Below are 20728 nucleotides of genomic sequence, written 5' to 3' on the forward strand. Positions count from 1 at the left end.
AGCTGAGCCATCCTTAGGTCACGGCATCACCTTGCATGGGCTGTGCACAGAAAGGAAACAGAAGGGGTGTGCTCATGAAGGATGACTGTGCATATAGTTTGCCAATGCAGGGAGGGGAGTGCGCATTGGTAGCTGAGTCACATTGGGTGTACATAATTCCTTTTTTGGATGTCTCTCCACTCAAACCTTTCTATGGTGTACAAGGAGGATGTAATCATCCATCCACCCACCCACCCATCCATCCACCCACCCATCCATCTACCCACCCACCCATCCATCCACCCCACCCATCCATCTATCCATCCATCCATCCATCCATCCATCCATCCATCCATCCATTCATCCATCCACCCATGCACCTACCCATCCATCCATCCATCCATCCATCCATCCATCCATCCATCCATCCATCTGGCTGAACAGCCACACATCTGTCTACATACTTATCCCCTCATCTGTCCATCTACCCTCTCAATCATCCATCCATTCATGTATACATGCATACATGTGTTGTGTGTAGTTTTACTCAACCACCTTTGCACCGGGAGGTGACCATGCTACCGGCCCCCACCTGACTTCCCTTGAATCCTCGGATCCTTGGACAAAACACACACACACACACACACACACACACACACACACACACACACACTCACACACAGTTTGTTCCTTTACAACTTGCCTACTGGCACAATTGCTGGGTGCTGCTATCTCCCATCTGGAAAAGTGTGCCCTTATCAGTTTCTCATCTCAGTCTCTCCCACCTGTCCTAAACTTCAGCTGCTAAACTCCTCTAGCCCCCCCTGTAGGAGTGGCCTATGTGACAACTTTGTTTTGAGATCTTACATGGTTGCTGGCTTCTTCTTCTGAAGCATGGCAGAAAACTCTTCCCCTCTTTCCTTGTGTCTGCCTTTTCCTCCTGGGACCTGGAAGTCCTTCCTGGACCTTCCACCCAGAGATTAGTCCCTGGTTTTCCTTACTGACAGATTACTGCTCCATTGTTCCTGAAAAGAAGAGGCTTTCATGGTGTTAAGGCACTTATTGTCATGGTGGGAAGGGGAGTTAAGAGGGTAGTAGAGGCAGAGAAATGCAGGGACAGGGAGAGTAGAGAAGTAGAGGCCGGCCATGGCCATGTGGAAAGAGGAGAGAAGGGAATGTGGAGAGAGGGGGAGCAAAAGAGAGAGGCAAGAGTAAGAGAGTAAGGGTAAGAGAGAGAGAGGAGGGAGCAAGCAGCCCCTTTTAGAGTGGGCCAGGCCTAGCTGGCTGTTGCCAGGTAACTGTGGGGGTGGAATCCAGACAGACTACCAGGGGCTTGGGGTGTTGCCCTACATTACTGATGGCCACAGAATTATGGAGCTGAGGCCTCAGGTGTCAGGGGCCTGGTATCTGGTGTGGGGGTGGGGGGGTGGGGGTGGGGTGGGGGGTGGGTGGGGCAAACAACTTCTGTCTCTAGCAGGAGCACCTGCTGGGTCTCCAGGGTTTAAACCTAACTCAACCAGAAAGCAGGCTGCCTTTTACGGTCCCACATCTATCCACCCACCAGCTTCAACTATTCATCCATCCATTCATCCATCCATCCAATATTCATTTCTCCTTCCCTCCCTTTCTTTGCTTTATTCTTTTGAAACTAAGAATAAGTATGCATGTGTGTATGTGTGTGTGTGTGTGCATACATGTACATGTGACTGTGTACACTTGTAGTACAAGGAGCATGTTCTTATCAAACCTGAGGCTTAATGCTTTCAGCTAGGCTGGTGGCCTGTGAGCCTTAGATATTCTGTCTTCACTCTAGCACTGGGGTCACAGGTGGATGCAGCCATGTCTGATTTGTTTTTTATAATTATAATTATTATTTATCTATGTATTTCGTATGTGTGTTGGGGCAGACGTGAGCACCACATATGCAGAGGTGAGAGAACGGCTTGCAAGAATCTATTCTCTCCTTTAATCATAGGGTTTCTGAGGATCTAACTCAGGTCTTTAGGCTTGGTGATAAGTACCTGTACTGGCTGGTTTTGTGTCAACGTGACACAGGCTGGAGTTATCACAAAGAAAGGAGCTTCAGTTGGGGAAATGCCTCCATGAGATCCAACTGTAAGGCATTTTCTCAATTAGTGATCAAGGGGGAGGGCCCCTTATGGGTGGTGCCATCTCTGGGCTGGTAATCTTGGGTTCTATAAGAGAGCAGACTGAGCAAGCCAGGAGAAGCAAGCCAGTAAGGAACATCCCTCCATGGCCTCTGCTTCAGCTCCTGCTTTCTAACCTGCTTGAGTTCCGGTCCTGATTTCCTTGGTGATGAACAGCAGTATGGAAGTGTAAGCCGAATAAACCCTTTCCTCCCCATCTTGCTTCTTGGTCATGATGTTTGTGCAGGAAAAGAAACCCTAAGACAGTACCTTTACCCACAGAATCATCTCCCTGCCCATGATTTTTTTCCCCTGGGTTCTGGGACCAACTCTCAGTCCTCCTGCTTATACGACAAGTGCTCTTACTTTCAGAGCCATTTTCCCAACTCTTATTTTTTCTGCCATCCATCTACCCTTTGGTTCATTCATTCACTGAATGAAAGATTTTTTTTGGTAGAGTCTCAGGTGTCCCAGGCTGGCTTTGAACTTACTATGTAGCTCAAGGTGATCTTGAACTTCCAAACTTCCCTCCTCCTGGGCTTGCAGGTTCACACCACTAAAACTTTCTCATTGCATCAGCTTTGATTTCTCTGGGTTTCTGCTGTTAGCAGTCTTTGTAACATCATCTACAAAGATCTGGGACCCCCTGATGTTCTGAACCTGATATGCCAAATAGCACTGGTGTCTCACGGTGACATGGGGTTACTTCCTAGAGTGCACTGCAAAGCTTGCACTCCACACAAATAAGCAGCAGTATCATGCAGGCTTTTATCCAAAGCCATCAGTAGCAGGAAACAGCCCAGCGCCTTGCTGTAGGACAGCCTGATCTGCCTCATTAGTGTAAGCTCAGCCAAACCTGCCATGTCAATTTCCCTGGCAGTTATGGTAGCCGGATTCAGCCAGAAAACCTGGTGGTTGTGGGTTAGAAAAGGAAAATGGGGCCTTCCTGATTCTGTAACTTGTGACTTGGGCAACATCCAGGTTTTGGGGTGTGTGTGTGTGTGTGTGTGTGTGTGTTAGTTGGGGGGTTATGTATACATGCATGTGTACACGTGGAGGTCAGAGGACAACCTCAGCTGTCTTTTCTCAGGTTCCATCCACTTTATTTTTGAGACAGGATCTCTCATTGGCCTTGGGTTTGCCAAGCAGGCAAAGCTGGCTGTCCCATGAGTTCCAGTCATTTACTTCTCTTCATCCCCACAATGCTGGGATGTGGAGAGGGGAGCAGAGACACTCTAGTGCCACAACACATGTGAAGAGGTCAGAGAACAAGCCACACAGGTTGGTTCTTTCCACCTTGTGGAACCCGAGATGGGAACTTAGGCGTTCAGGTTTGGCCATAAGCCCCTTTATCCATCGAGTCATCTCACCTGCCCACTCACACTCTCATTGACTTTCTTGTTACTGTTTAAATATGGGTTCTGGGGAGCAAACTCAGGCCTTACCAACTAAAAGAATCTCACTGTGTATCACAAGCTGACGTCAATCTTCTGTCTCAGCATGAGAACTCTGGGGAACACAGGCATGCTTTCTGATCACCAGGGGGCACCTGACATTGTTTAGGAGCAGAGAAGCTCCGTGTTGTTGGTTCTGTGTGGCAGAGTGGCAAGAGCTCAGAGGGTTGCGCTGTCTGCTTAGAGCAAAGTCTGGACTAGGGCTGGTCACAGCTGGCTTTGAAAATGAGCCCTTTGAAAATGAGAATGACAAGTGGGTGGCTTGGCAAAGACGAGGTCAATGCCAACAGATTAGATCCCCTTGGGGCCAGCATAGCAGACAGACAAGGAAAGTAAGGCTGTCTGTAGGAGGACTGCTGTGACTCAGATGGCCAGAGCTGGCAGCAAAGAGCATGGACAGTTACAGGTGCTCTCCCTCTCTCCCTCCCACTGGAGCACAGCAGGCGGCTGATGTGAGTGACTGTGTGCTATGAGATGGTTGAAGAGCTGAGCAGAAGAGGCATGAGGGATAGGGTGAGGCAGAGCCAGCAGAGGTAGGCTGAGAATGGATTCTTTTTACTTGATTTGATTATTTTTTATTTTATTTTTTAATATAAGAAAGGCCAACATTCAGGGCCAATGAGATGACTCAGCAGGTAAATGAGATTGCTGGCAAGCCTGACAAAATGAATTTGATCTCTGTGACCCAGATGGAAGGGGAGTATTGACTCCTACAAGTTGTCCTCTGACCTCCATACAAGTGCCAGGGCATGTGTGTGTGTGTGCCTACAAACACAAACATAGATAGATAGACAGACAGATAGGTGACAGACAGACAGATATTTTTCTAAAGCTTGGATTTCTTTTATATTTATTAATTTGGTGTATGTGTGTATGTGTATGCATGTGTGTACAATAGCACAAGTATGTACCACATCATGTATGTGGATGCCAGAGGACAACTTGCGGGAGTCATTTTTCTCCTTCTTCCTTCTGAGTTCCAGGTGTTAAACTCAGGTCATCAGGTAGGAAAGCATCCTGTCATATAGGCAAGGTTCCCACCACCTACCCCCAATCTCCCAGGAAAAGCTATTATTACACAGTAGCCCACATTGGCTTGGAACTCGCTATGCGTATAACTGATGCTGTTCTGAAGTTTACAGTAATCCTCCTGACTTAGACTCTCAACTGCTTGGATTGCAAGCATGGTGTTAGACCATAAGGTACAAGCATAATTTATACCATACCCAACTCCAAGCTCCTTCTACAAGAGCAGTGGTGAGCCATGGGAGGTGTCTGAGCAGGAGCGACTCAAGTTCAGATCAGCATGTTGTAAGATTTCTCAAGGTGTGAAGGTACAACCAGATGGGAGGCAAGGGCCCAGAGAAGAGGCCTGAGAAAGTCAGAAGCAGAGGTCAAGGGGCAGAATGCTGTCTGGAGTCCTCACTGCTGCTTCTCTCTCCACAGCTGCCATTGCACCCAAGGATGAGTTTTTCTATAGCTTCCTGAAGCCTTGGTTAGGTAAGTCCTGAAGGGGACGATGGAGCTGGAGTTTTGGGTGTGGGACATCATAATAAGAGTACTGGGGACTCAGAGTAGGGAAGGTAAGTCAGTCTATCTTACTGTAAAGTGCAACACAGAATTGCATGTTAGGCTAGAGAAAAGGTAAATGACCGCCCATCCCCCAATATGATCCCAAACTGGCTTTTATATTTTTAATATTTCTCTGCCCCTTGAATTTCTCATTAGATGAGTTCTTCAAGGAGGTCCTTATCCTTCTGGTGTCTAGCATTGTCCCAGATTCCTATCCCAGTAGTTCAAGTCCAAAACCCCATCTGGTGTGTATCTTGGGGCTGAAGATCCCCTTCGTGTCTCATCCATGGGCTTGGACTTCCTATAACCTTTCAATCTTAGGGTGACCTGAGATCACAGAAAGCAGGCACCAGTTGGCAGCTGGGGAAGATGGGGCCAGTGCCTCCTCTTGTGATTCTCCAATGGACTCTAAGCACACCTCATAGTGAAACAGGAGCCATACTGATTATCTTTAACACAGGGAATTAGGGAAGGGTGTGGGCTCCGTGGAGAGCTTCAGCGGGGTGGGGTGGGGGTAGGGGATGGGGAGCAGGCTTCAGCAGGGGGAGGGGAGGCTCCAGCAGGATCTCCAGCTTCTGGCCTTGTTTTCCTGTGTTCAGGGGATGGACTTCTGATCAGCAAAGGGAACAAATGGAGCCGGCACCGCCGCCTGCTCACACCTGCCTTCCACTTTGACATCCTGAAGCCCTACATGAAGATTTTCAACCAGTGCACGAACATTATGCACGTGAGTCCTAAGACTTAGTAGCTTCATCCGGTGAGGCCGCCAAATGAAGTGGAGCATCCCTTGCTGTGTGTAGACTGGATTGGCAGTGAGGATCCTCCCTGGCTCCTGTCTGACCAGCTTGTGGTTTGGGTTCTTCATGCCTGCTCACCCTGTTTCTCCCTTACAGGCTAAATGGCGGCGACATCTGGCAGAGGGCTCAGTGACCTCCTTTGACATGTTCGAGCATGTCAGCCTTATGACCCTGGACAGTCTTCAGAAATGTGTGTTCAGTTACAACAGTGACTGCCAGGAGTAAGTTTGGCCCCCAGGGTGGGCGGGGGTGGGAGGAGAGAGGGCCAGTCCCTGCTGTGATGCAAGCTAGGACCATGCACCCTTAGAAAGAAACCTTGCTTTCTTTCTTTTTCTTCTTGGGTAAGCCCCAAGGTGACAAGACCTCTCTTAGCTTTAGTTCTCTTATAAAAAGGACTAAATGAGACTTTGGCTGGGTGTGGTAGTCTATGCCTGGGATCCCTAATCTCAGCATGTGAGAGGTTGAGGCAAGAGGATTCTGAGTTTGAGTTAAGCCTGGACAAGGTAATGAAAGCCAGTCACACAACCCGGTGGCACATGATCTCAGTGCTGAGGTGGGCAGATTGCTCTGAGTCAAGGCCAGCTTGCAGAGTGAGTTCTAGGCTTTCCTGGGCTACCTCATAAGAACTGATCTTAAAAGCAAGCAAGCCAAAAACAAACAAACAAACAAACAAACAAAACAAAACCACATGAATACATAATTAAGTAAGCAAACCAATGCCCGCTGGTGTCTTGACGCTTAGTAGATGCCCAGGAAGCGCTATTCTCCCCATTCTCCACAGACGGGTGTAGCCTAGAAGTGTTCAGCTCAGTCCTTCATTTCATAGTTCTTACTCTTTTCTCTTTTCCCTCCTCCTCTCCTTCTTATCCCTTCTTCCCTCTTATTCCCTCTTCCTTTTCTTCCTCTTCTTCCTGTATTGTTATTTTTCTTCATCCTTACCCACTTTCTCCTTCCTTGTCCCACTTCCTTTTCACATATATATATATGTATATATATATATACACACACACACATATGTATATGTACATATACATATACACACACACACATATATATACATATTACAATCATCTGTGGATCACACTTCCTTTGAGACTTTTCAAGGCACTACACACATGCACGCAGCACAGACATACACTCTGGCAAACATGCATACACATAACATAAAAAATAATTTTAAAATATAACAAAATAGATTAATATAAAGCCTCTGTTTGTCGTTATGCAACAGACTCTGTGCCCCAAGTGTGTCTCTGGGCCGTGCAGGTGGCTCACAGCCCTTCTCTCTGCAGGAGAATGAGCGATTACATTTCTTCCATTATTGAACTGAGCGCTCTGGTGGTGCGGCGCCAATACCGCTTGCATCACTACCTGGATTTCATGTACTACCTTACGGCCGATGGGAGGCGCTTCCGTCAGGCCTGCGACACGGTGCACAACTTCACCACTGAAGTCATACAGGAGCGGCGGCGGGCGCTGCGCCAGCAGGGCGCCGAGGCATGGCTGAAAGCCAAGCAGGGCAAGACCTTGGACTTCATAGATGTGCTGTTGCTGGCCAAGGTGAGAACTGGTGGAAGCGGGCTCCTGCCCCTAGAGGCCAGCTGGGAATTGCACTCTTTGCTGAAAAGATGCTCAAAGTCATGGGAATTACTGTAAGGGGTGGATACATAATGCGGTTAGGCTCATTCAGATGTCACAACAGAGTATTTCAGTCCTTTTAATTTAATGTCTAAAGTGTAATTATAGTCTAGCGTGTGGTTTGTCCTGTGGAACAGCCCTGTATCCGTAAGAAAGTTGGCTATGAGTCCTGCTGGGACAACTTATGTGCAAATAGTTAAGCTCTGTATGGACACATGCACAGCTTCTTTCTTTTAAAACAAACCTTTTTAATTACAGTGATTGGCCAAGCATGTGATACATGCCTTTAATCCTAATACTCAGAAGGCAGAGTCCTGTGAGTTAGGGCCAGGGGAGTCTATAAAGCAAGAAGATCCAGGACAGCCCAGCCAGGGCTCCATACTGAGACCCTGTCTCAAAACAAAACAGTCACACTGATTTATTTGTGTGTGTGTGTGTGTGTGTGTGTGTGTGTGTGTGTTTGAGTTTTTCTCTGTATCTGGGGTGGACATGCCTGCTACAGAGCCCTTGTGGGAAGTCAGAAGGCAACTCCTGGGAGTTGGTTTTCTCCTTCAACCCTGTGGGTCTGATCCTAGGAGTGAAACTCAGGCAGGTCCACTGGGCTTGGTGTCAAAGTGCCTTCACTTGCTGAGCCATCTTGCCAGTTTATCCTATTTATCCCCACCCCCGTCCTTTCCCTTTCCAGTTCTCAGGTTGGCCTCAAACTTAAACTCTCCAGTCCTTCTCAGCCTCCTGACTGGCGAGATGACATGTATGCCACCATGCCTAGCCAGTCTGTTTCCTATTCATGTATTAAAGTAGACAAGAATGTGTTTGTAGGTCCGGTGCAGAGACTCTTGTTTTTAATTACGTGTGTATTTGTGGGTATGTGCATACAATTTCCAATGCCCATGGAGGTCAGAAGAGGGCAGGAGATCCCTGGAGTTACAGATGGTTGGAAGCCATTGCACACAAGATGCTAGGAAGCGAACGAGGATCATTAGAAGAGCGGCAGGTGCTTGTAACCACCAAGCAGACTTCCAGCCAAACGGCTCTTATTTTTATTATCACTGGAGTTCTGAGACTTGAAGCCAGACATAAAGAATATGAAGCAAGTGCTCTATCATTCAACTGCAGCTCATTCTTGTGTGGATTTGTGTGTATGATGTGCATGTAAGTGCGTGGGTGTGGGTGCCTATGCAGGCACATTTGGATTTGGCAAGCCAGAGCAGAAAGTTTGGTGTCTTCCTCTTGTTCTCTGACTTACTGTCTTGAGACAGGGTCTCTCATAGGACTGGAGTCTTGCCATTTCATCTAGTTTGGTTGTCCAGCCAACAATAGAGATCTGCGTGTCTCTGTTCCCAATGCGCACCAAGCCACAGCTTATTTTCTTTCTTTCTTTCTTTCTTTCTTTCTTTCTTTCTTTCTTTCTTTCTTTCTTTCTTTCTTTCTTTCTCTCTCTCTTTCTTTCTCTCTTTCTCTTTCATCTTCCTTTCTTTCTTTCTCTCTCTCTTTCTTTCTCTCTTTCTCTTTCATCTTCCTTTCTTTCTTTCTCTTTCTTTCTTTCTCTCTTTATCTTTCTTTCTTTCTCTCTTTATCTTTCTTTCTTTCTTCCTTTCTTTCTTTCTTTCTTTCTCTCTTTATCTTTCTTTCTTTCTTTCTTTCTTTCTTTCTTTCTTTCTTTCTCTCTTTATCTTTCTTTCTTTCTTTCTTTCTTTCTTTCTTTCTTTCTTTCTTTCTTTCTTTCTTCCTTCCTTCCTTCCTTCCTTCCTTCTCTCTCTCTCTCTCTCTCTTTCTTTCTTTTTTTTTTACATGGGTGTTGGAGATCTAAACTCAGATCTTCCTATTTGTACTGCAAGTGCTCTTACCTTCAAAACCCTCCCTCCAGCCCCTTGTGTTTTCTTTTTAAACATTTATTATACTTTTAAATATGTGTGCATGTGTGTGCCTGAGTACACACACCCTTAGAGTCCAGAAGAGGGTCAGACTCCTTGGAACTAGAGTTACAGACAGTTGTAAGCTACCTGATATAGGCGCTGAGAACCAAACCCAGGTCTTCTATAAGAGCAGCAAGCACTCTTAGCTATCTCTCTTTCTTGCTGCTTTATTTTTACTTATTTTTTTTTTTTGAGGCAGTGTCTCATCTAGCCAATACTAACCTCAAAAACATTGTGTAGCTGAGGATGACTTTGAATTTCGTATCCTCCTGCCTCCATGTCCCCAGTGCTTGTATCACAGGGGTATGACACTGTGCCCAGCTTCTTGCGTGGAATTTTTGATATAGTTCTGAATTCCAGCTATGGCTCTGCCACTTAGAGGGTATTTGATGGAGATCACGGTACTCATCTCTTGTATTTTGGTGCTGATCAGACATGATGACAAAGTTGTTGGCTACCCAGAGGATAAAGGGCTTGTCAGGGGCTGCTCAGTAACTGCAGGTGTGCAGCATTAAGATGAAGCAGTGGCATGCAAAAATGGTGATGGTCCTTTTGTAGACTTAAGTTTTCTCTAGGTAACTTAGAATAGCTGGCTGTGGTGACACACAATTCCAGGACTTGGGAGGCTGAAACAGGATTGTGAACTTGAGACGACTCTGGGCCTCATGACCTGTGAAACAATGAAGGTCAGAGGGCAGATTGTAGAAGCTGATTCTCTTTTTATACCATGCGGGTTCTGAGAATTGAACTCAGACAATTGGGATGAGCAGGAGACACCTTTTCCTTTCAATCCATCTTTTTGTCCTCCTAATTTGTTTTTTGGACTGTAACATAATTATCAAGCAATGCTTGTATGAACTCTCTTTGATATTCCTCCTCCTCCCCCCATTTGTCTTCCTTGAAAGTTGTGTCCTTCACTCTGCCTGGAATATTCACACCCATTAGTTTAAGAGGGGCAGGGCAGGATGGCAAGCCATGCACAGTGGTACACATATGTAACTCCAACTTTTGGGAGACTGAGATAGGAGGACCACAAGTTTGAGACCAGTCTGGGCTGTACATGGAGTCTCTGATAGAGTGGGGTGAAAGAGACAGACAATCTGAGACTATGGCTAAGCTGGTAAATATGATTGCCGCAAAGCCTGGCAGCCTGGGTTCAATCCCTGGTACCCACATGTTTGAAGGTGAGAAATGATCTCAGCAAGTTGTCCTCTGATTCTCACAGGTGCACCATAGTGTATGCATTCGTACACAGTGTGAGCATGTGTGAGTACTAAATACTCACACTAAATAAATGTATGCATACAATAAATGAATAAATGTAAGAAATAAAAGTAGAAAGAGAGGAAGAAAGAAATGAGAAAGGCAAATGGGGAAATAGGTCTGTCTGACTTTGGGGCACCCCTAGGATGTAGGAAGTGGGGTACAGACATTGAGTACAGTGAGCTCAGCATCCTACACTATCCATTTCAGGATGAAGAGGGGAAAGAATTATCTGATGAGGACATCCGGGCTGAGGCAGATACTTTCATGTTTGAAGGTAAGGATGCCGAGTGAGGCTGAGGGTCGCTGGGAAGAAGTACCACCATCCTCCTGCTGTGGGGAAATACCCTGGGGACACTCTAATCTTCTGACATCTGTCTGCCCACAGGTCATGACACAACATCTAGTGGGCTGTCCTGGGCACTGTTCAACCTGGCAAAATATCCAGAGTACCAGGAGAAGTGCCGGGAGGAGATCCAAGAAGTCATGAAAGGCAGAGAGCTGGAAGAGCTGGACTGGTAAGTTTGGCAGGTCAGGAGGACTGAACGGAGGAAAATGAGTCTTGGGTGTGAATCTCTGAGCTGCCACTTTCTGATTGTGTGGTCTTAGACAAGTCCCTGCAGCTTTCAGAGTTCCAACTCATAACGGGATGATTGTGATGCCTGACCCTGGTTCAGCAGTTTCCAGGACAACTTCAGCAGCAGCTGTTGCTGCCCCACCACAGAACATACAGCCCTCAAATTCAGTGGCTTGGGGCAAGCATTTAGTTACAGCTTTGACCTACACAAGATTTCCATGGCTACTGGGCTTCGTTGAATGGAGTGAGGCTGCTTCCAAATTGTTGGCTGGGTTCAGGTCTTCTCCAAGTGCTTCCTAACTCTCCTAGGATCTGGGGCTACTCTGGGGCATGTTCTTGTCAATGCAGATTCCAGAAGTGTAAAAAAAGTTCTATGTGCACAGAAACATTGTGGAGAAGGCAAGTCACATGGTGAAGCTCAGTATATGCATGGGGCAGCGAAGGCCTGTAAATAGTGCCTTTAGACACATCACCCTTTGGGATGGAATGGCATGCCATGTGATTGATGCAGAGAGGAAGTGCAGAATAGAGAGCAGGAAGATAGTCTTAAGATGAAAGTTGGCTCTGAGTGGTACAGAGAGCCCAGCACTGAAGCCAGGCATGGTGGCACACCTGACATTTCGGCTTTTAAAAGGATGAAGCAGGGGGATCAGGAGTTCAAGGCCAGCCTAGTCTACATATTGAAACTGAGGCAAGCCTTGGCTAATTGAATCACTTTCAAAAAAAAAAAAAAAAAAAAGAGTTTGGGAGATGTCCCATTGGTAAAATGCTTGTCTTGCAAATGTGAACGAAAATACATTCGAAAATAAAAGCTGGTGTCTTAGTCAGTGTTCTGTTGCTGTAAAGAGGCACCATAACCACGGCAGCTCTTATAAAATTTAATTGGGGCTGGCTTACAGTTTCAGAGGTTTAGTTCATTTCCATCACGATGGGAAGCATGGCAGTGTGCGGGCCGACGTGGTGCTGGAGAAGGAGCGTAAAGAGTTGTACACTTGGATCTATAGGCAGCAGGAAGAGAGAGACACTGCCCTGCTTTGGGCCCTTGAACTCTCAAAGCCTATCCTCAGTGACACACTTCCTGTGATAAGGTCACACATCCTAATTATTTCAAATATATGAGCTGATAGCGCCCATTCTTATTCAAAACACCACAGCTGGATATGATATCAAACTCTTGTCGTCCCAATTCTGGGGGGGTAGAGACAGGTGGACCCCTGGGGTCCCTAGAAGTCTAGGGGCTTCTTGGTCAAGGAGAGACCTTGTCCAAATATACACAAATAAAGTAGATGGTGCATGGTGCCTGAGAAATGACATTGGAAGTCCTCTGGCTTCCACAGGTAATTCACACATGACATGTGGATAAATACCTAAGTGTATACATGAACCCACACATTCTGTGTACACCTTCAGGAAGACTGTCAGTTGGGTACCACAGTACCCTAAACATCCTGCCACTTTTGCCTTCATAACAAAGGGAGACAGCAGAGGGTCTGACTAGGAAGTCCAGCAGCAGATGATGCCTGCCAGGATCTAAGTGCTCTTTTGTTTTCTTGGTCGTGTTTATTTATATCTATTGGTATCTGTATGACAAGGGTTTCTTTGGCTCTTTATAACAGGAACACAGAGCTTCTGTCAGGGCTGGAGAGGGGCACAGTGGTTAAAGATGCCTGCTACTCTTCCAGTGCTCCCGAAGTCCAACCCTAGCACCCACACTGGGCAGCCAGATCACCACTGCTTTTAACTCCAGCTCCAGGGATCTGATGCCCTCTTCTGGCATCTACGGGCACTTGCATATGTGTGACAGATAAGCCCCAAACCAACCTGTTAGAGCTAGGTGTGGTGATGCACAACTGTAATACCACCAGTATTCTGGAGGTTGAGGCAGGAGGGGTGCTACGAGATAGAGACTAGCTTGGTCTATATAGCGAAAACTTGTCTCAAAACAACACACACACACACACACACACACACACACACACACACACAGTGTCTTGATCTTAAAAAATGAACTAGACCATAAACTAATAGTTATAATTAGTCTAATCTGGGCTCCCAAGTATGATAAACTATTCTGAAATCTGTAATAAAGCATTTTAAAAAACACAACAAATGAAATCTGGAAAGAATGCATACAAAATAGTAACTTGCTGTGACTTTGAGGCTCCCAGCTGCCCTCACATCTCCCATGATTATACAATTCATCAATGGTAGGTTAGTCTGGGGCCCAGTGGCAGCCCCAGCAACCAGGACCATTGCTTTCTGTTTTCATTTGTCAATATTGTGATTGGTGAATGGCCAGATAGTTTTTTCTGAACCTAGGACCTCATGAATACCAACCAATTGGACTGTCACTGAGCTATATCCCCAGTCACCTCTTCCTTTTTTTTTTTTTCTTATTTCTAGTGATTGATTGATTGATTGATTGTGTGTGTGTGTGTGTGTGTGTGTGCATGTGCGCTCATGTGTGTACTACCACATCTATGTGGAAGTTAGAGGGCAACCTGCAGGAATTAGTTCTCTCCTTCCCCAAGGATCGAACCCAGATAATCAGAGTTGGCAACAAGGTTCTTAACTCACTGATCCACCTTGCTGCCTTCTTGAGGTCATGGCCTGTGTCTGCAACAAACCATGGTTCATTCTCCATTAGACAATTAAAAACAGCCGAATTACTAATGGAAAACAGAAAGTGGAAATCTATTCAGTGTGGCAATATTGGGAAGGGGTGGCAGGAGATGATAGAGAGCGACGGTGACACTTTTCCCAAGTCCCCTTTGGGGTCTGCAGTGAGGTTAAAGCTTAAGTAGAGGCCAGCATTATGTGTGGGTAAGCAGTCCTTGTCAAGATGTGGTCCCAACTATGGCCCATCATATCCTCTGTAACGTGGTCTAACAGGTTTAAGTCTCCTTCTGGGAGAGAAGTTTCCCTTCTGGGTAGCCTAACCTTAACATTTCTCCCTCTCCCTGCATTAGATCCCCAGGGGCATTCCAGTTTTCTGGACTGCATTGCTTCAGTAGCTTGATAGTCAGAACGAGGGATAGAGTGTCTCTTTAGAATATCTTCATTCTTTCCTGGTCAGTCATACACATGATACCCACTTGGGACATGTGCAAATTGCACAAGCTCTGGCCATTCGGATCTCTGTACTGGCCCTCCATAGACATTCGTGTGTGTGCGTGCGTGTGTATGTGTGCGTGTGCGTGTGTGGGTACCTGCATATGTGCATGTGTTCAGGGAGTCACAGTTCCTTTCTCTTCAGGGATGACCTCACTCAGTTGCCCTTCACCACCATGTGTATCAAGGAGAGCCTTCGCCAGTTCCCACCTGTGACCCTCATCTCTCGTCGCTGCACAGAGGACATCAAGCTGCCAGATGGACGTGTCATCCCCAAAGGTGCCTGCTCTGTCTCCTTTAATGCTGTGGCACTGTTCGCAGGGGTCTGGCCATGCCTGCTGTGGGTGCAGGGTCCCTGTGATGGGAAAGACCCCTGGGTATGTGTTGCTTTGGGGATGATGAGGATGTCTTAGTTTCATTTCCTATCGATGTGGTAATATAACCCAACAAAAGGAACTTTAGGGGTAAAGCGATTCCTGGTTATAATCTGTTGTGGCAGAGGAGTCAGAGTGACAGAGACATGAAATACTTAGTCTACTCTGCCAGAGGACCTGAGTTTAGTTCTAAGCACATTGTTGGGTAGTTCACAACCACGTATAACTCCAGTACTAGGGAATCTGACACTCACTTCTGACCCTTACACATGTGTCATGTATAAACGCACACTCTCTCACACACTAAGTTCATATAAAATAAAAATAAATTAAAAAAAAAGAAAATTTCTTACTGGCATGCCTATAGACCAATTAAATCCAGGCAATCCCTCCCAGAGACCCCCTTTTCAGGTGATTCTATATTGTAGCAACTTGACAAAACTAATCATCAGAGGGAAACCTAGATGTGCACAGAGGAGCTAGACGGGCCTGTATCCAGGTGGAAAGGAAGGAGAGGGTGAGGCGGGGCTGGATCTGGGTAGGCCTGAAAGACAGAAGGTCAGCGTCTTAAAAAAAAAAAAAGGCTGCTGCTGCTGCTGCTGATGGCGTGCAGGTGTGCACACACATATAGGAAGGCCAGAGGACAGTTTTCAGCAGTTTTCTCTTCTTTTACCATGAGTTCTAAGGCTTGAACCCTTGTCTTCTGGATTTCACAGAAAGCACTTTTACATGCTGAACATTTTGGGAGGGGCTGGACTCGAGGGTCAGGTTTGTTTAGATGCTATCTACTTCCCGAGAATCAAGTTGTGTTTGTGGTCATGCTGGGAGCTCAGGCCTAAGTACCACCCAGTCTCTAAGGAGAGGCCCCACGTCTTTGAAGTCCAGGGAGGAAACATGGAAGGCCACGTTCTCCAAGATGTAAGAGCAAGTGTGTGTATGGAACAGAACTTCAGAGTGCAGATGGTGTGTGTTTTGAGTGCCAAAAACAGGCACCCGACTCTACCCGAAGGGAAGAAGGGAGCCAAGGGAAGTGGCAGGAGCAATACTGTCATCTTGTATGGACAGTGAGGGCATGTGGAAGGGCTAGAAAGGGGCAGAGAGAGTAGAAAGAGCAGCAAATGTTTTCACAGAAGGATGGACAGGAAGTGTCAGCTGGCTCACAGGGATCCATCGTATGACTGCAGGAAGAGCTGAGGGGTGTGTGTGTGTTTCCAGAGACTCCCGTGGGCCCCACTGATTCCAACTGTTCCCCTCCTCCCCAGGAATTATCTGCTTGGTCAGCATCTACGGGACCCACCACAACCCCATAGTGTGGCCTGACTCTAAGGTAAGTTCCTGCTTTTGTTGTCCCATGGCCATGGCTCCTTCTTAGGCCTACTTGCAGGGACTGGCCCTGCTGTTACCCACTGACTCACTCAGTCCTTGTTAATTCACAAGGCCAATAAATAGTCACTGAGCACCTACTGTGTGTTACACTTCTGTGCTTAGCAGTGATAACCTATAACGACACACTGCCTATGCCCTCATGGACCTTAAAGTAAAGCTCACGACAACTAGCCAATAGATAAGAACATTTTGGGCATTGCTAAATGTTCTAAGGAGGTACAAAGAGATGAAGTGGGAGGAATTACTCTCAAGGAATCCAGAGAGGCCCCAAAGAGAAGGTAATGTTTGAACTGAGACCTAATGAGTATGAAGAACAGGCCTGTTCAAGGCTGAGAAGACATTAAGTGCAAAAGCCCTGAGGTAGAAAAAGAGCCTGGGTGCGTGACAACAGGAGACAGGCATGAATAGTTTGAAGTGTGTGTGATAGATTGGAACAAATGGCCCCAAGGTGTTCCAGCTATAGAGGTCCTCAGATGTTGAGGTGCGGGTGGGCTGGATGGTTGGAACAGTCCTCAGACTCACCCAGGCAATCTTGTCTAGGTATACAATCCTTACCGTTTTGACCCGGACACCCCACAGCAGCGCTCTCCACTGGCCTTCGTACCTTTCTCAGCAGGTCCCAGGTAAGGACCCATACTAACCCCAAACATCACTACAAATGGGAGGGGCGGAGTCATTGTCGGATCAGGAGTGTGCCCCATGGAAGCAGGGACCAAGCGACACCCACGAGTAATTTTAGGCAACTCAAGTCCCCTCTGCTTCCCTAACTGAACCAAGAGGTTCCGAATCAGACTGCAATTCCGTCCTTGAGAACAGGGTACCCCTCCAGTATGTCGGACCCCGGCTTCTGGGCTCACATACTTCCAATAGCTCTGTGATGCTGTCATCTTTCGGGTTCGGCAGAGGAAGGAACTGAAGCTTAATAAGGGCGCTCATCTGTCAGGATGCAGTAGTAAGCTCTGTGTTAGGATTTGAGCTGTGTGTTAGGATGAGCTGTGTGTTAGGATTTGAACGTTTGAGTCCAGTGTTGCACATCCTAAGAATTCTTGAGTCTCATTTGAACCCTTCCTTCAGGAACTGCATCGGGCAGAGCTTTGCCATGGCAGAGATGCGTGTGGTCGTGGCGCTGACACTGCTGCGCTTCCGCCTGAGCGTGGACCGAACCCACAAGGTGCGGAGGAAGCCGGAGCTTATTCTACGCACGGAGAACGGCCTTTGGCTCAATGTAGAGCCTCTACCCTCACGGGCCTGAGTGCGCCCTTGCTCCGCGGATCCTGGGATTCAGGGATTCAGGGATTCAGGCTCCACCCGCTCAGGCCTAGATCACACCTCCAATAGCCTGGATCCGCCCCCAAGATATTGAGGGCGTTGACTATGCTCCTCGAAGGTACTGGAGGACGAAGCTTTGTAGAGGAGCATCTTGTTGGTGCTGACTTCGAATCTCAGGACAAGATTCCACCCTTGGGATTTGATTCTATCCCCTGAGGTCGAAATTCCGCTTTGAATTACTGTCACCCTCCCTCAGTTTGAGGGAAAGATTCTAGGCCACGCCCCACTCGGGCCTAGGCCACGCCCCAGTCAGATTACCCTGGCCCTGCGGATTCTGATTCCTTGGCCCAGCTCACAGAAACTTGGACCTAAGACTCACCACTGGGGTTGTATCCTCTGGCTTTCCCTCTGTCTATGCCCAAGTTAGCTTCTAAATGGAGGATTTAGAAGCCGGAGCCTGAGGTTGCAGTCCCGAATCTTCAACATCCTTTCCCAAGACCCACAGCTCCATGAAAGGACAGTTCAAGCTCTCAGGATTTAGGCTGTTTGCTTTGTTGTTTTGTAAACCTGGACCCTTGCAAGCCCCTTCCTTCTTGGTCACCGTCCCTTTGCTTGAGTTTTCTCAATTTTAAGAGTGAGAGTAAAAGCAAGAGGATCCAGACACTGTCCACCTCATCCGGTCCTAGATTTGGAGCCCAATGTGGGGGGGGGGGTGGGCCTCTTGACAGTCGGGAAGCAGCTGGGACATACTTATTTGATCTGGAACTAAACTCAGATTTTTTGGGACAATTTGGGCTCTGATAATTTGGTCAATAGATTGTATATTAATTCAATGTCTACTGGCATGGGGCCAGGCATCCAGCCCAGTCTAGTTCTTCCTTCTCATCAGAGAGGATCAGAAGTTGAACAATTATACCTGTGAATGATTATTCACAATGTATGATAAATGCTTCAAACATGAGACCCCTGGTTCTGGGTGAATGTGACAGAGGTATGGGGAGTGGAGGATCACGGGAAGTCTGAGGCTGAAGTAAGAGCAGAAGTTGAGTGGACTGTGGGAAGGAAAGAGTGTCCCAGGCAGAGGAACAGTGTCAGCAAAGGCCTGGGTTGGGAAAGAGCACGAAAACTTCACAGCAGTTTTAGTGTCTGTTAAATGAGATAATCAGAAGTCATCCAAACCATGGAGCAATGTGTGGATCAGGTGCAAACATGTGGGAAGACAATTGAGCTCTGGCAAGAGTCATTCTATCTCAAGTTCAAGGCCAGCTAGGGCCAGGTGGACACCTAGTGTCCAAGAAAGCAAGGTCTGGGGATGTGTTTGGAATGGAGTGCTCACCCACCTCAGCCTGGGAAGAGCACGGGAAGCATTAGGTTTCATCTGAATCTCATTACAGTAACTGTTTGCATCTGGGTGTGGGAGCAGACTGGAGGAAGGGTAGTGGGCAGAGAGCAACAGGGAGTCATGGAAGGTATGAACAAGCACTGGGTGTAAAGACATGGTCAGCCCGGGCTTCGTATGAATGGAATGACTCTTGCCACGGCTCAGTTGTATTCCCCGTATACTCTTAGTTAATATCCACAGTTTGGATGACTCTGACTGTCTCATTTAATAGATGCTAAAACAGTTCTCAGAGGGGAGCAACTCACTCAATATCCTTATCTTGGGGTCTCAGCACAGATCCTCTGTCTAGCATTGGGAACCAGCAGGTGCCTAGAGGATCTGCTAAACTGAATTTAATGACTGTGGCAGTGGCAGAGCCACCTTGTGTCCTGGTGGCATGTTATGGGGTCGTCGGCTGATGTCCACTGTCCATGGTGTTTGCCGGCTGAGTAGTAAGCTTACAGACTTCAATCCTGGCCACTAGCTCCTACATTGTCGCCAGGATGGAGGAGCTACCACAAGCCCATCATTCTCCAAAGACTTCTCAGTTTTTTTCATATGTAACCTTGTCCTCCTCCAGAGACATGACAAAACAAAACAGTCACAAAGATTTGGTTTGGGAAGGCAGTATTTATGAGAGCTAATCCTGGTAGGGGCCTTTTCTAGAGGTAGACTTGGGCACCAGACTGCTCTTCTCTGCTCCTCAATTTTCCCTGGTACTGTGAGTCTTGCAGTATCATAAAGTTTGAAATTAATGAACCTCGTGAAGGTGAATAAATGAGAGGAGGAAGGGAGAGGTGGGGCCACAGTTCAAGCCACACCTTTATGCCCTCCCGCCAACACTCTTTCTTAAGACAGGGTTTCAGGTGGCACCACTAGGCCTGCATATACAGTCTGTGTGATTGATGCTTTTAAGACAAGGCTGGGGAGGAGGCTCCCTGTTTCTCTCATATGTGTGTAAGAGGCTCCCTCTGCTGGTCAGAGGCACCAGGCTATAAAGTTAATTCCTCCAAGAATTCTCATGATTATGTGTGAATACCCACAGATATGCTACATCTTATGTACACTGGTGATCCTGAATGTGTCTAAGTGACAGTATGCACACATCTTAGTGGCTGTGTGTGTATATATGTAATATGTGTTCATGTGTTTGTGGCAAAGCAGGAAAAATACCATTCACTGTGCCTGCACCCTTCCACACCAGCTGTGCTTATGGTCAATGCCCCAGTAACTAGCCTTGACCCTTGTTGTGCAGGCTCCACATTCTAGAGAGACACTGCCTTTGAAGCAGTACTGGGTCTTCACTGCACTGTAAACTTCCTTCACCTTGCCCTTGGCTCCTGTCTCTCTTTCCTACTCCACTTCCCCAGGAATGTTTCTGATGTTTCCTGGGATACCCTCCCAAAAAGATGGTTGGCAGTTGAAACCTTGTCTTAGTATTGCTGCCAAGTAAAGTCTTTACCCTGGAATCCTTGTATCAGGGTCTGCTGCTGGTGAGTTTAAACTAAGATACAATGCTGGCTCCTCCAGCTCCTTTAGTGCTGTGGACTGGACTCAGTCGGTCCCTCAACCCGTGGGAGAATCAGGGTCCTGGTATTCAGGTGGGCAAGGAGTCAGCAGGATGACAAACAGACATGGACACCAGAGAGAGTGCTGTATCCGAATGTAATGTCTCAAAGCGAGCATCAGACTTATAACACAGAAGAAAAACAAGGAAGTTAGGTGATACATCAGCCAAGGTACATCAAGATGCATAATGACTCTTTACACAAAACAGAGAAAATGCATACATAAAAGCTTACAGGAACCAGGCAGTGTTTACAACTGTGATAAGATCAGTCCTAGCTAAAGTCAACTATTCACA

At 47.0% G+C, this 20728-nt stretch overlaps 1 protein-coding gene across 1 annotated transcript in view; it reads left to right on the top strand.

The window, feature by feature from the left end:
* The window catches only part of LOC110312353 (cytochrome P450 4F22), a 41681-nt gene extending 23368 nt beyond the window's left edge, over positions 1–18313 (top strand). Inside the window, exons 5-14 of the mRNA XM_021185868.1 lie at positions 5027–5080; positions 5752–5879; positions 6046–6170; positions 7242–7509; positions 10977–11043; positions 11155–11284; positions 14600–14733; positions 16091–16155; positions 16755–16837; positions 17289–18313. Coding sequence (XP_021041527.1) covers positions 5027–5080; positions 5752–5879; positions 6046–6170; positions 7242–7509; positions 10977–11043; positions 11155–11284; positions 14600–14733; positions 16091–16155; positions 16755–16837; positions 17289–17466 — 1232 coding nt within the window. The 3' untranslated portion in view covers positions 17467–18313. The remainder of the gene's footprint in view (positions 1–5026; positions 5081–5751; positions 5880–6045; positions 6171–7241; positions 7510–10976; positions 11044–11154; positions 11285–14599; positions 14734–16090; positions 16156–16754; positions 16838–17288) is intronic.
* Positions 18314–20728: the final 2415 nt, after the last annotated feature.

This window comes from Mus caroli, chromosome 17 (assembly GCF_900094665.2).
Source record: "Mus caroli chromosome 17, CAROLI_EIJ_v1.1, whole genome shotgun sequence".
Lineage (NCBI taxonomy): Eukaryota > Metazoa > Chordata > Mammalia > Rodentia > Muridae > Mus > Mus caroli.